Source organism: Saccoglossus kowalevskii, chromosome 9 (assembly GCF_978046115.1).
Source record: "Saccoglossus kowalevskii chromosome 9, keSacKowa6.1, whole genome shotgun sequence".
In the NCBI taxonomy this organism is placed as follows: domain Eukaryota; kingdom Metazoa; phylum Hemichordata; class Enteropneusta; family Harrimaniidae; genus Saccoglossus; species Saccoglossus kowalevskii.
This window is the reverse complement of record NC_140649.1, coordinates 9,909,005-9,923,123: the sequence shown is the minus strand read 5'-3', so window position 1 is coordinate 9,923,123 and position 14,119 is coordinate 9,909,005. Positions and strand designations below refer to the sequence as shown.

Genomic DNA, 14,119 nt, shown 5'->3' with positions numbered 1-14,119 from the left:
GTTTGATTTCACACATAACGCATGATCTTGCAGTAATTTACAGTAAATGACTTAGTGTGAGGCTGATGTCCAGCCGGGTCTTGCGCTATTTTGAAGATGTGCTTCAAATAAAGCAAATACAGTACATGTACAATTTGCATTCTACTGCTAAATTAATATTGTATCTGCGTGAAAGAAAAAACTAATTCTCTTGAAATTATCGGAGTTCCATCACTGTGTAGTTTGTTTGTAAGTTGGCCACATAAAGTGGCTTATACATATTATTATCTGTAATATATTGTATTTTGTATCCGGTTTGTAGAGTAAAGATGATGTTTTATTTTATGCTGTCCCAATGTTGTTAGTGTGTGTCTTAGCTTATTATATTGCAGACTGCTTCTTTTTAGTATATCAGGTAAGCATAGCAATGTAATTGCTGATTTGTAGATTAGTTTCAATCATTTTTTTTCAATTAGGTTATATAAAGTAAGAGTTTCTTAAAATTGGTGGAGTGTTGGCAAAATTGTGCTGAACTCAAACATAATGCAAAATGGTTGGTCATTTGTGCAGGAGAAGTGTTGCTGTTAGGTATTCCAAAATGCATATTGAAATGAGTACTGCATGAAACATATTAGTTGGGTAATTTAAAGTTAACCTTTTCACCACCAGTTCCTTCTTTTCGTCACAAATTCATAAACTAGTCCTGCTGATAGTCTGCACTTTCATTTAGAAGATTGTGACAAACAAAAGCCAAATTTTTTTTTAGTAAAATCTGAAAATTGGCTCAAATTTTTTCTGTTGGCTCCAAAATTGGGGTTCATTTCCATAAAGAATTGAAGAATTATAAGAAAAAAGAGCAGAAGAATTTGAGCGAGAAAGTCTGGTGATGAAAAGGTTATGCGGTCGAGTATTGTTATCATCATTCTGAACTCAGTGCTGTTATTCTGCAACTTGCACTTTTGGTATTGGCATTATTATCATTTTATAATGGTGGAGCTAAAATACATACCTCCCTGTCGGTTTAATACTGAGAAAGCAAAGTTAACAGATCTGGAGATTTACATGCATGTTCTTAGCAAGTTTGGACATTTTTTAGTCTGTACTAACTACCCCTCCTGTTCATGAAACACAAATGGGTCAAACTGATATGCAAACATGTGGGGATCTTAGTCGATACTAGAGTGTAGCCTTAACACATCTGATGATATAATAAAAAGTTTCATTATTGTACTGACAGATGACCATTGACACATTACTGTTGTGTTTCTGTGAAGACTGTAGAGTGAATGATGGATCACCAGGTAAAGAATACTTCATGGACAGACAACTCATGGTAAGAATAACTCAATAACAAAGACAGAACCATCATGAGCATTTCTTTTTTCAACTCTTTTTAGTTATGGTGTGAAATATTAGTGTCATGCAATTCTTTGCTGACATTACTATTACTCAATATTTGAAGACAGCTGCTTCTCTTTATAGAAATTACAAGTAGACTCTTACAATAAATAATGTTTTGTTATTATTGCATCATCCAGCGCACATCCAGAAATAATGTTGGTGTAATGTTGATGCACAACATTGTAATAGCTTTATATCAATATTTGGTTGCTTTAAAATACTGAAAATTTAAACGTACATTGACATACATTCAAAACTGCCAGATAGGATCAACAATGTCTCTTCACTTGAAATGTAAATTGTGGTCAATCTCTGCTGATTTTTTGGTTTTCACTGTGCTAGATGTTTCAGTTCAGCAGATGTTGATGCATAGCTGAGTACGCTTGTGTGTTCTAGACCTGGTTAGATTTCTCTACCTGAATGGTTGCCAATAAAAAGTAAACAAATCTAAGTGTTGACAATTTTTATTTATTTGCAGGATTTTGTGAGTAACAGTAGTGAGGCTATAGATAACCTGGAGAGGAAGAACAATCCCAACTCAATGGTTAGATCTCATGAGAACATTGACTTAGAAGGGGTATGTTATTATTACTAATCTGTATGTATGTATGTATGTATGTGTGTATGTATCAACAAGGATTTGTAAAATAATGGTATGCACATTTTCATAATCAAATACGGTATTACGTGATATAGATCTCATTTTGTGTGAATAGCGCTCGTTTCAAATGATCTTACAAAGCTGTATGTCATGTGATTAATTATTCATGAAGATGTTAGATCAGGACAAACAAATGAGTAAACAAAACTCAAATAGCGACTGGCATATTTCTAACTACTGTGTTGTTGATATAATTTTTTGAGGGCATTATTCAGGCAATAGATGCCCTTAGGTTTCACAACAAATCATCAAAAAGTCACTGCAAAATAACATTTACATCTTTTGTCTCCATTTGTACCACATTCTGTGATTACCGGTACATCAGTTTACTTTTCAGACCACGTGATTACGATAAATGCTATACCATGTGCATGCGACCAATAAACATGGAAGATTTGATTGTGGAAAAAGAAATGAGTGAATCTATCACCATATGCAAAAGTTCATCATTCAGAAACACTAACTATAATCTGAGAATAAATGCTGGTCAATTCTTTCACATGCATTTAATTTCAGTATTTCTCAAAATTTACTTTTGTTCATCAATCACACTGCATTCACACAAATCAAATCAAACATTTCACACCAGTTGTATACCCTTATCTCATAAATCCTTGAATAAAGAGATATAGAAAGTGATATGAATTGTACAAGTGAAAAACAAGAATGAATGTTGGAGTAGAAAGTACATGTTTTTCAAGTCAAAACACGTGTCTAACTTTTAATCTCAGTCAGTGACATGAATATTTGCGACATTTTATGACAGTACTACTGACTTATTCCAAGCAATGGATCTGTATCAGCAGGCCAACTAGGTCTTGTCTTTTTGTTTTCTAGGTCTCTTTTTTAAGTTATTTTTATTTCTGTCATTTAAATACTTGTCTTCTATAAATTTAACAAAACTTCTTATATACTATGCTATAATCTTTCAAGCATTTTGTCCAACTGCAGCATGAAATATTTTGTAAAGGGAGTAGTCTCCTGGAATGATGCATGAACACTTCCCTCTATTGACCATATTAGTAGTTTTCTTGTTTTTTTGAATGCTGGCTGACTACCTTTCTCTTTGGTTACCATGGTTCTTGTAAGTAATTATCGCTGTATTTCTTTCTCTTGCAGTCTGCAAATGCCACTGCTGTTTAGTTGATTCAAGACATGACTTTTGTACAGTTCATCTTTATACCTTAACAACATGTGTATATTTATCGTGTGGTGCAGTGCATGCTGGGACATATTCTGTATCATAGTAGTGTAGTGTAGTGTAGTGTGGTAGCTTTCATACATCAATTGGTGTTCTGCATGCCTGTTAAAGGTCACTCTTCCTGGTATTGTACAAGGGTGAAATTCACTGTCATGATGAATTCTCAAATATTCATATTGTCAGTGGAGTTGAGAGATAATTTGGAAGCTGGCAATAATGATAATAATCTAATAATAATGTCAGAATGTGTGATCTATAGGAGTCATGCAGATAAGGTAATCTGGGTATTTTGTATTTGTATTAATCAGTATTGATCATCAATGTATACATAGAGTATGATTCAATATTGCACAATTCCCTTTTTTTTATTTTATATATGACCCAAAAATTTCAATGTACTGATCTTTCTATCTAAATCCTAAACCACCAGATACATTTTTTATTTAACTAGATTCACAAAGAATCGCTGGAATTGTCACTGCTACAAAATGCTGCAATTTTACCTGAAATCCAAAAATTAAAATGTTTTAGTATATGGTGATTTTGACCATGTTGAAAGTCCATAGTGATTGCAGCATGTTATGTTTTATATCGGCCCATGCCTTGTAGAACACAAAATACAAATATGTACTAATATTATGATACAATGTATCCTTTAACCTAGAGCCAAAATAATCGTTTGTGATCATTCACAAGCTTTTAAGCATTTGCTAATCAGGTTATTCAGCCATGTATATTTATTGTAATTTATAAAATCCAGTGTCAACAAGCACATGCCACAGTAGGAATCTCATAACACAAGTCTTTATGCTCAGAAAAAAAGAAAAAGTTTCTGGTCAATTCATCATTAAATCCAAAATGAGACGTATGCAGACCTATATACAGGGACTTATGGATTGAATTCTGTGTGTGCGTCTGTACAGTTCTGGATCCAATTAGTCGACATACATGGGCAGATCAATTTTAAACTTCACACATATATCAGATATCCTATTGGAAATATATGCACCTGTATTTGTTTCATGATCTGATTCAAGATGGCCGAATGGCGGTCATTTTAGGACAAAAGTGCACCAAAATCACACATTTTCAGAAGTTCAGAACCCAATTTCATTTATGCATGGGCAGTTTCTGTTCAAACTTGGTACATACGTAGAACATAATGAGACGTCATTTCATATATCAGATTGGACTCAAAATGGCTGACTAACATCCATTTTGTTTCAAAGAGTGCTGTTCCTGATCCATATATATTCAACATGCTTAGACCGATAAAGTTCAAACATACACATACATCAGTAATCGTCAGACACTATCAATTCCAAAATAGCTGACTGGCAGTCATGTTGTTTAAACCAGGGCGGTTCCACAGACATATCATATCTCAGACATGCCTTTACCAATCAAGTTTAAACTTCACACATACATATACATCACACATTACTTCACATATATATATTGCAACTATACAAACAAGGGCTTGTCATTGACAATAACTTGTTTTATTTTTATCCGCTCATTGCCATTAATAATCGTGCTTTTGTTTTGTTTTGTCATCAAAATTGAATTTTAGTTTCATTGTTTTCAAAATATTTGTAATGATTCTATAGCAAGACAGTTTTAACTGACATGCATGCTGACAGGAAATTTGAATATTTTTCTGAGCCTTAACATGATTGAGAATGTGACACTGGGTGACAAGTCATCACTGTATTTAAGGGATTCAGGTATCAATATTCTGTCTACAAATCATGAAACATCATGTAAGAATATTCTCATTGTTTTGGCAGTACAGTTCCAATTTAATGATTTTGAATTTACAGGAGAATGACAAAGAAGCAATCATAGAGGGCGCTGTCAACCCAGCCATAGAATCACAAAGAGAGGATTTTGATGAAATATAGATTGGTGACCTTAGAAAGTACCTTGTTCTAACGTATAACTGCCAAATATGTAGCATTCCAGGGTGGACATTTTTAATATTGCTCATATAGTAGGCCTGAACAAAATGTCAGAATTTTAATTATAACCACAAATCTTAAATCTAATTTATTTGTATTTATTGAAGCTGAATTAGTCATTTAATTTGTTATTGTTATTTGCAAGTAATTGTTTTTATTTTCATTTTAAGCTGTATTCTTGGTTAGTTTGATCCAATATCTAACTCTGTTGTGTGAGGCAAAACTGTATGATTAACAATGTGGTAAATATTTGAGAAATATTAGAACTTAAAGAATAGTGCATGTTTTGTTCAGTGCGAGATCCTGAGTTGTGCGTGGAATCGAACGTAAAAACAGAACAAACATAGGTCATAGCGTCGTAGTGACATCAACACTTCATGTGGGATTCAACAAACTCAAACGTATTTTTTTGGGTATTTCCACACTTAATAATTTGATGATGGTCAATTTTGTTGATGTATTAAAGTGTATCGCAATTGCCATATTCTACTCTGGAGTCTCGGCATTTCAATATTGAACTATGAAGGAAAAGTTCAAAATCAAATCAGTAGAATTCTGCGTCAGATATTTGATCCACTTCTTTCATGCACTATGCAAGATCTCGCAGTGAACGTAAAATCACTGATTGGTATTATCCATCCATCCATCGATTGCAATAAAAATGACACACACGCTATCATTGCATTTATGATAAAAATAGCTTTTATAACAACATATCAAAATATGAAGACCATGTAGAAGTTCATGTGAACATTTAATTGGCTCGCTTAGTTCAACTTCATTGTAAGCAAATTATGTTTGCTACTTTAAATCAGTTTTCTGCTTGTAAATACATGCAATATGACAAGGAGGTTGACTTATTATCATTACCCGAAACTGGAATGTATATATTTTTTTTTTAACTTTTAAAATTGATTTTAAAGCAATGTGTTTTCTAGTGTCCACAGTGCAGAGCTTCAGATGTGCCAATTCGTTTTTGTCTGTCTGTCTGTCTGTCTGTCTGTCTGTCTGTCTGTCTGTCTGTCTGTCTGTCTGTCTGTCTGTCTGTCTGTCTGTCTGTCTGTCTGTCTGTCTGTCTGTCTGTCTGTCTGTCTGTCTGTCTGTCTTTCGATGTGTGTTGATAACCAATCTCATCATTCATATCTTAAGTCATCTAAATCTTGTCCAGTACCAAGTAATGTAAGAAAATTTAGGTTTAATGCTACTCGAGAAGTATTACAAGATTGTCATTTTTTAACTTGTACTTTTTAATTAGTTGATTTGCATTTTGATAAATGTCATTGTCTTAATCTGATGTTGTTTCTCTATTATCCAATTGACTTCCGTATCCATATACTTTTGTACAAATGAGAGATCAAAGTAGCTTTTGGTTTACATAATAATTAGAATATTGGCATTTTAATAAATTATTACTGTCACATGACCACCAAAAGGCATCTTGATCAAGGTAGAATGCTACTAAAAAGCAGAAATATTATGTGTTATTAGGTATATTGAGAAAAAATTCGGGATCTGTAAAAAAATTGTGCACAAAATGAAAAGAGTGAAAAGAGCATGTTTTGTCTGTTTCAGGAAATGTTTCCAGTATATAAGTATATGTTTCACAATTTAGCTTAGTGAAAACTTAACATGTGCATTGTATACAAGGTATTTGTTAATGTCAAGGAATATTGTCAAATTGATGTTATTTTTAACTGGTTTTGAAATGGTGAAATGTATTTGTAGTCTATGGAATGTGCTGTTCAACTGCCATATGCATACCATTTGGTAATGTTAACTAATACCAGAATAATACAGATTTTGTCACAAAATACTGTCACTGTTATAGATGCTAAAATATGTAAAACAACTCTGTAGTAGCATTCTACCTTAATCAGGCAACAAGTAATTTACAAAACTGAACAAAAATTGCAATACTAATTGTATCATTTATTGATTCAGTAAAGCTGCATGGGATCACTTGATAGAAGTTTTTAACTAATCATGAGAGTCAGTAGACATTTATATTCTATCCTAGTTTGTATACTACTAGACAACAAATTGGTGATTTAATTGTTGATGGATATTTGGTGCTTATATGAATATGAGATGTATTTCTGACATTCGTGTTTTAAATAAAAAGTTAGTAGTAAATGTGAATCGCAGTATTTATTTTTACCAATATTAAATTATGATACCATGTATGAAATAATTCTTATTATTCTGTTGATTGATAAGAGTAGAACACTGGTATACCCATCATCATCATCATCATCATCATCATCATCCTAGAAGAGTGCACACTCGCAAAAGTTCTTCTATGCAAGTTATGTGCGTCAATTTATTGTTCATGCCACCTTGCTAACTCAACCATGCGATGCTAGTGTCATAGGTATTTTTATTCTGCCAGTTACTTCTAATACTAGTTTACCATGCTATGCTAACTAAAGTGCAAGACCACCTCACTGAAAAATTCCATCTCAAAGAATATTATTCATGCCACCCATCTCAGTGAGCACTGATTGTCGAGTGGAATGAGAAAAGATGTGCCAATTTAAATGTCCTGTGAGGAGGCTCATGGGGCTGCTCAATGCAATGATCTTGTCCAACAACACTATCTCCTTGCTTCCTTCACTTTTCTTTTCAACCCAAGTTTCAGAGATTGTTGAGCTTGCCTCAGATTCCGACCTTTCAAGAAAATTTCAGAATCCTGGGATGAGGAAAGGAAGAAAAGCCATGGAACGAGTTTTTGCTAATCAATCCTCAAATTAAAGCTGGGAGAATAGATGCATGCAATAATATATCCATGCCTTGCTGCACCATTGCTTAAAGTGAAGCCTCCTCCAAAATTGTGTCCCAAAACTGCTGTTGACGATAGTCTATCATTGACAGTACCAGCTGAGAGATAAACATAAAAGTTGCCAATGATGTACTCAATTGGGACTAGATCCAACACCACCTGTCAAACCACTGATTACTGTTAACTAGTCGTTTATTCCATCTACCAGTCCCTGTTTTTTTTTGAGATACTATTACTCATAGGCTGTCGCTTGGGAAATCCCATGCCTTGTTCGTATGTACAGCACACCAATGTGAAGTGGCTGTGTGACCAATACATGTGCAATCACAGTCATAGGACAAGGTTTTTAGATTAGATGTCAAAAATACCAAAATACCATTGATTTTAGTCTCTGGATGAAAAAGTGACCATTGCACACACAATCATTGAGCATTGAGTTGTTTGATAATGCCATTGAAATATTACAGAAATATATATTATTAGATTCTAGTTATTGGAAGAACTATAGCATTGACCATTTTCTTTTATAACATTCAATTTCACAAAATCTGACAACATCAGAATCCACAAATTTCAATTTCAGGACAAACAAAGGAGGGCAAAAACTACACTGTATACAAAAGTCAATTCAGAGAGAGATAAATAGACCTGGAAACAAACCATGAAGTGATGCAGTTGTGGCACCTGCCACATACATACCCTGCGATATACATCTCCAACCCACAATTAGTTGGGATACCAATCAATCATATAAATACAAAACTCTGTGTTGTATCAGACAATTATATTAAAAAAAAACACCATTTGTGATAGAGAAAAACATGGAATTTTCATTCACAATATTGTAGTATCTGTCATAATACTGTTTGAATGACAGTTTTAGTCGCATGGCATTTAAATCTACCCATGAGCCTTTGCGTTTTTAGCATGCGTTGTTATCGTCGCTTGGGATTCAATTCCCGCGCGTGACGACCCCTCCGCTTTAATGTACAGAATGCGATGACTGCTCAAAATGCTTGAGTGTAATTGTTCAACTGTCATATATACGCACAATAGTCGGGAAAGATAAGAATATTACTATTAAGCTTAAGGTGTTAGAAGATTATGATGTCAAAATCATCTTTTTTGATCATAGTATGGTAAAAGCTAATGTCTTTTTTTTCATTCGTTGGGGACCTAATCTGTGTGCATTGGGGATACGAATTGGTGGGTGTGAAGTTGATGGTTCGATCTCATTATCTGGTTGCGAATGTTGGGCTCCACCAGCTAACAAGGACATTTTTTCCCTCTGTGCTTTGTTCCGTGATCTGTTTTTTTATTATGGATTTGTGGACGAGGGAATGACACCTTTTTTTGTCTTTTTGGTGAACAAAAATATAATCGAGAGAACTGCCTGGGCATGGTGTGTTGGGTGTGATATGGTGCTTCTGGTTTTTAAATTATAAACCTAAGTGTGTGGTAAACAATAATGTAAAACATTGCTCTGCATCCCAGGGTTACTTGCGAACTGGAATATGTTGTATACCACAAGGAGAAACAAAATAAATTAAATCATGTCATTAAATACGATACCAGCATTGCTAGGCATAATGTTGTGCCAATGTCCCAAAAAGCCAGACCAATCATTGGGAATGTGTTAAACCATAATTATCAATATTGATGCTTTTCAATTAAAATATAGCATCTTGGTTATTATGAAATCATATCTGATAAAAAAAAAGTTGTATACTAGTATTGTTTCCTGCAATAAACAATTACTCCAGCGACCTCTGGAGGCCGGAAACCAAAGTATAGATTCATTCCAACCACTGGTGGCGCTTTTACCCTCGCAATGAGACACGATGTACACATTATAAATTGAGCACTGTAATGAAATGCTTCAACGTACTTGAATAAATAAATATTTCATTAAGTTGTTACCATAGTGACATCACGTTCGCATGTTTGGTTCTCGCGAGGTTGTATTATTAGGATCAACAATTTGCATGTTTAAGATGGACATTTTTAACATTCACTACTGGAATTTTATGAATACATCGTTTACCAATTATGTTCAGTATTGGCGATATCGTAATGCTTTAACCTTTGATACAAATCACTTGTAATCACATGATCATGCCAACCAGAACATTTATAGTGTAAATAAAGTCTCGCAAGGAGCATTCTGATTTGTCGAGAATATCTAGGTTAGTTTTTTAAATACTAGTATGTATTTCGGAATCCGTCAACTCTATTTATAGAATCGGTTCCAGTATCGTGCCGCCGCAAAACCTTGCCTCTGCCTCTGAAGCCCGGCTTAGATAAACATAGATAAATAAATGCAGAATGTGGACTAGCCCAACCTATCGCTGTTATATATATAAGTTCCCCCGCAGTATAATAACGAATACCGTTAAAGGCAACATGAAAAACATGAACGGTAACTAATGTACGCGCCAGACAGAGACTGGAAATCTAGTTTACTATATTTACGTTATTTCGTACATCAGTGGAGACAGCATCTGCAAAAGAAAACGCCCTCAGTGTTGGAAAATATCACTGGACCGGTGCATTCGTTTTTTCATATTTCACTAAAATCGATTATCTTTTCTTCGCCAACTGATCCATGTTTTGACGTCTTGGGAGATCACTAGAAATAAACACTTTTTAAAGTCTTTTTTGTTTATGCAAATGTCCCCCCCCCCATTAGAAATTGGACGAAGCAGTGTGTGCATTTATTTCACGTTTTCGTCGGATTGTCGTGGTACAAATGCTAATATTAATATAAAACTTACCATTAAATCTCACTCGAAATGTTTGTCCTCAAAGTGGTCTTGACAAAAACGGTTAGTTTTGCACATACAAATTGTTTTTTATCGCCAGAATTCATAGATCTTAAATTTTCTACAGAGAGCAGCAGAAGCCTGACTTCCACCTTCTTTTAATCACACCTCAATTTGAGCTGTTTCGTTCGAGTGACGTTTACAAGATACCGACCACAAGTGTAGCTGTTACACTAGAACCAGCTGCTCGTGCGATTAAGTAGAAAAACACTGTCACAAAGATGATCTCAGATTGCTTCAATGTCACTTGTCTGATGTGGACATGATGGTATATATAGAACCCATTTGATTATGAAACACATGTGGGGCAAGGTGTGTTCAGTCTTTTTCAAAACACTTGACATTTCAGACATTTCGTCTATCTTACATAAAACATACAACATCACTGAAAGTGTGATGGTAACACAAAATCCGGCCATGCTGTCATATATAGCACTGTATATGTCTTATCCATCTAAAGCCCTGAAATTACAGATAACATAATAGTTATACTACCTAGTTTTGTTTTTCTGCTTTCTACTGTAACAATTTCTATTGTGTTCATTTGTTTCGTTTTGTTTTTCTAGTCACAGCCGAGGTATATATATATAAATGTGCGTTACATTTATTTATGTAAATGACAAATTGAGTCCTTATTCGTGAATAAACAACCTCCTATTATCTCATCTTCCAATGGAATAAATCAATATGTTTAAAGTATGAACACGTACGTTTTATTGTGTGTTAAATGTTTAGTTCCTCACATTCAAATATCTTACGAACTAAGAAATTATAACCATCGGTAAATGACTTGTTGGAAATTAAAATACCAGGAATTCCGTTCACTCCGAATATATAGCACATTGGCCAGTATCCGTAGCTTATTTGAAAGGCGGTAGTCGTCGTGCCACTCATGTGCGACATTTGTTTTGATAAACTTAGGTTTTTTCATAATTCAATGCGCTTTTTGAATTAAATCATGAGTGCTAGTTTTGTTCGATACCTTCCAAACACCAAAACAAATATCTAATTAAAGCTTGGCAACTTCTCAGTTTGTACTAGTTGGTGTGCGCAACAGTCAGAATCGCTATCTTTGTTTATATGAGACCTATATCTTGCGCATGTGCGGCGCGACGACTACCGGCCTTTAAAATAAATAACATTGGGAATTATGGCCTTGTACGAATCATAGCCATTTTCTTCGTTTTCTACACATAGTTTCTTTCTTTCCTCGCCCATTATTTTTCGACACTAATTTTGGAAGCGTGTTATGGCAATATTTTGTAAACATTGGTTTCAATAATCTGTTGTCGTCATTGTATATGACGTTGTTACAAACAATTAATTAACTTCAGTATCCCCGGGCTCTCCACAGTTAATCAACATTTCTTTTTTAAACGATTCGTTTTCTTTGTTGCTTCATCTTCCTCTATCTAGATTATTATTTTTTTCTGTCACTGTCACAGTTAATCAACGCCAATACTTGTTGCATTTGTTCCATTTCACCTCGGGAAATAACACAAATCGCCCATATACTTAATAATTAGTGACTATTATTACGTAATCTCTATTGATACACTCCAATTAACTCCTAATAATTTCTATCAACACAACATATTTATGTTAGCAAAGTTGTCATGTGCGAATTACAAGCATCAACCGTGTGGATATACTAAATGCTTGACTTCAATGTGATTTTCCCATTACGGCAACACCTTAAAAAAATATTACGTCAGATATTCATTTTGAAAATCTAGCACTTATAAACGTGTATTTGTACATATCGTTTTAAATGACATACTGAATAAATACACTCATTTAATGGATATATGTAATGCTGTTCTTAAAACATTGAATTGAATGTGATGAAGTAATAACTGATTAAGAGCGCATAACATACAAATTGCAACTGTAACAAAGAAATATTAATGACAAATTATATGCTTTCTTTAAGTTTTCAAATGTGCCTTAAAATCATTAATATTGTTTTATTTTTCTAATGATTTGGTAGAGCGTTTCACAAATGTAGTGCGCATACAGCAGATGTTCTATCACGACATGTTACTAAACGTGACATTGAAAATAAGTTTGATGATTTTGAAGATGACCTTAGGGTGTACAAAAATGATAAGTGTGAATGGAACATTTCGGTAATATATTTGGGGACCGGCCTAGCCATAGAGGGCTATCTATGCTAACAACAATATTGTGTATACAATCCGATCCTTATTGGAAGCCAGTGAAGAGAAATCAAAGTGGGTTTAATGTGATCATATTTTCTTTCTTTTCAAAACGGTCCTAGTTGCTGCATTATTTGCCCTCTAAAATTTAGATAAATTGACATTCGTTATACCACACAATAAACAGTAATCCAGTCTCGATCCCACGGGAGTATGGACAATAATCTCGGTAGTTTTTGTTGAAATGCATTTTCTGATCTGGGATATCTTATGTAAATGATGAAATTATGATTTTGTTACCCGACTAACATGGCTTGCCATATTAAAATGTTTATCTAAGATCACACTCAGATTACGGACATCATCTCTGACAGAAATGAAAGTATCACATTTTCCAGTACCAGTTCGTTATTTAAGAATTAGTAAACTTGAAAATAATAGCCTTGTAAGAGACATTTTCTCCGTTTCCAACTCATAGTTTATTTCTTTGCTCGCCCGCTATTTTCTTCGTTAGTTTTGGAAGTGTGTTATTGCAATATTTTGTCAACATTGGTTTCAATAATCTGTTGTCGTCATTGTATATGACGTCATTAAAAACAATTACGTAACTATAAACCTCTCCTTTTATAATTGTAATCCTCGGGCTCTTCACAGTTAATCAAAATTTTCTTTTTAAACGATTCTTTTTTTGTTGTTGAATCATCTTCCTCTAGATTATTATTATTATGTCACAGTCCCTGTTAATCAACGCTAATACTTGCTGCATTTGTTCCATTTTTCCCCAGAAATGACAAACATCGCCAATATACTTAATAATTAGTGACTATTATTACGTAATCTCTATTGATACACTCCAATTAACTCCTCATCCTCTCCATCAATACAACACCTTTATGTAACCAAAGTGACCATGCCTGGATTACAATCATCAAATGTGTGATATACTAAATGCTTTCTCATTTCCCAACTTTCTGTCAGATATTCATTTACAAACGTACATATCGTTTGAAATTTACACACCGAATAAATCCAATCATTGAAAACATTAAATTTGTTCGACATCACTTTTCCAGGAGTTCGCGATACTGTCAAAGTCAAAAGTATACCTGCAAACACTTTGGTCTTATATCAAGGAGAATGCTTAGAGGATTATTTT

General features: G+C 34.0%; 1 protein-coding gene across 1 annotated transcript in view; it reads left to right on the top strand.

Moving 5' to 3' along the window:
- LOC100378355 (choline transporter-like protein 1) overlaps positions 1-7,342 on the top strand; it is a 61,554-nt gene extending 54,212 nt beyond the window's left edge. The window contains exons 15-17 of the mRNA XM_002731309.4: positions 1,217-1,312; positions 1,859-1,957; positions 5,066-7,342. Of these exons, the coding sequence (XP_002731355.2) occupies positions 1,217-1,312; positions 1,859-1,957; positions 5,066-5,146 (276 nt within the window). The 3' untranslated portion in view covers positions 5,147-7,342. The remainder of the gene's footprint in view (positions 1-1,216; positions 1,313-1,858; positions 1,958-5,065) is intronic.
- Positions 7,343-14,119: the final 6,777 nt, after the last annotated feature.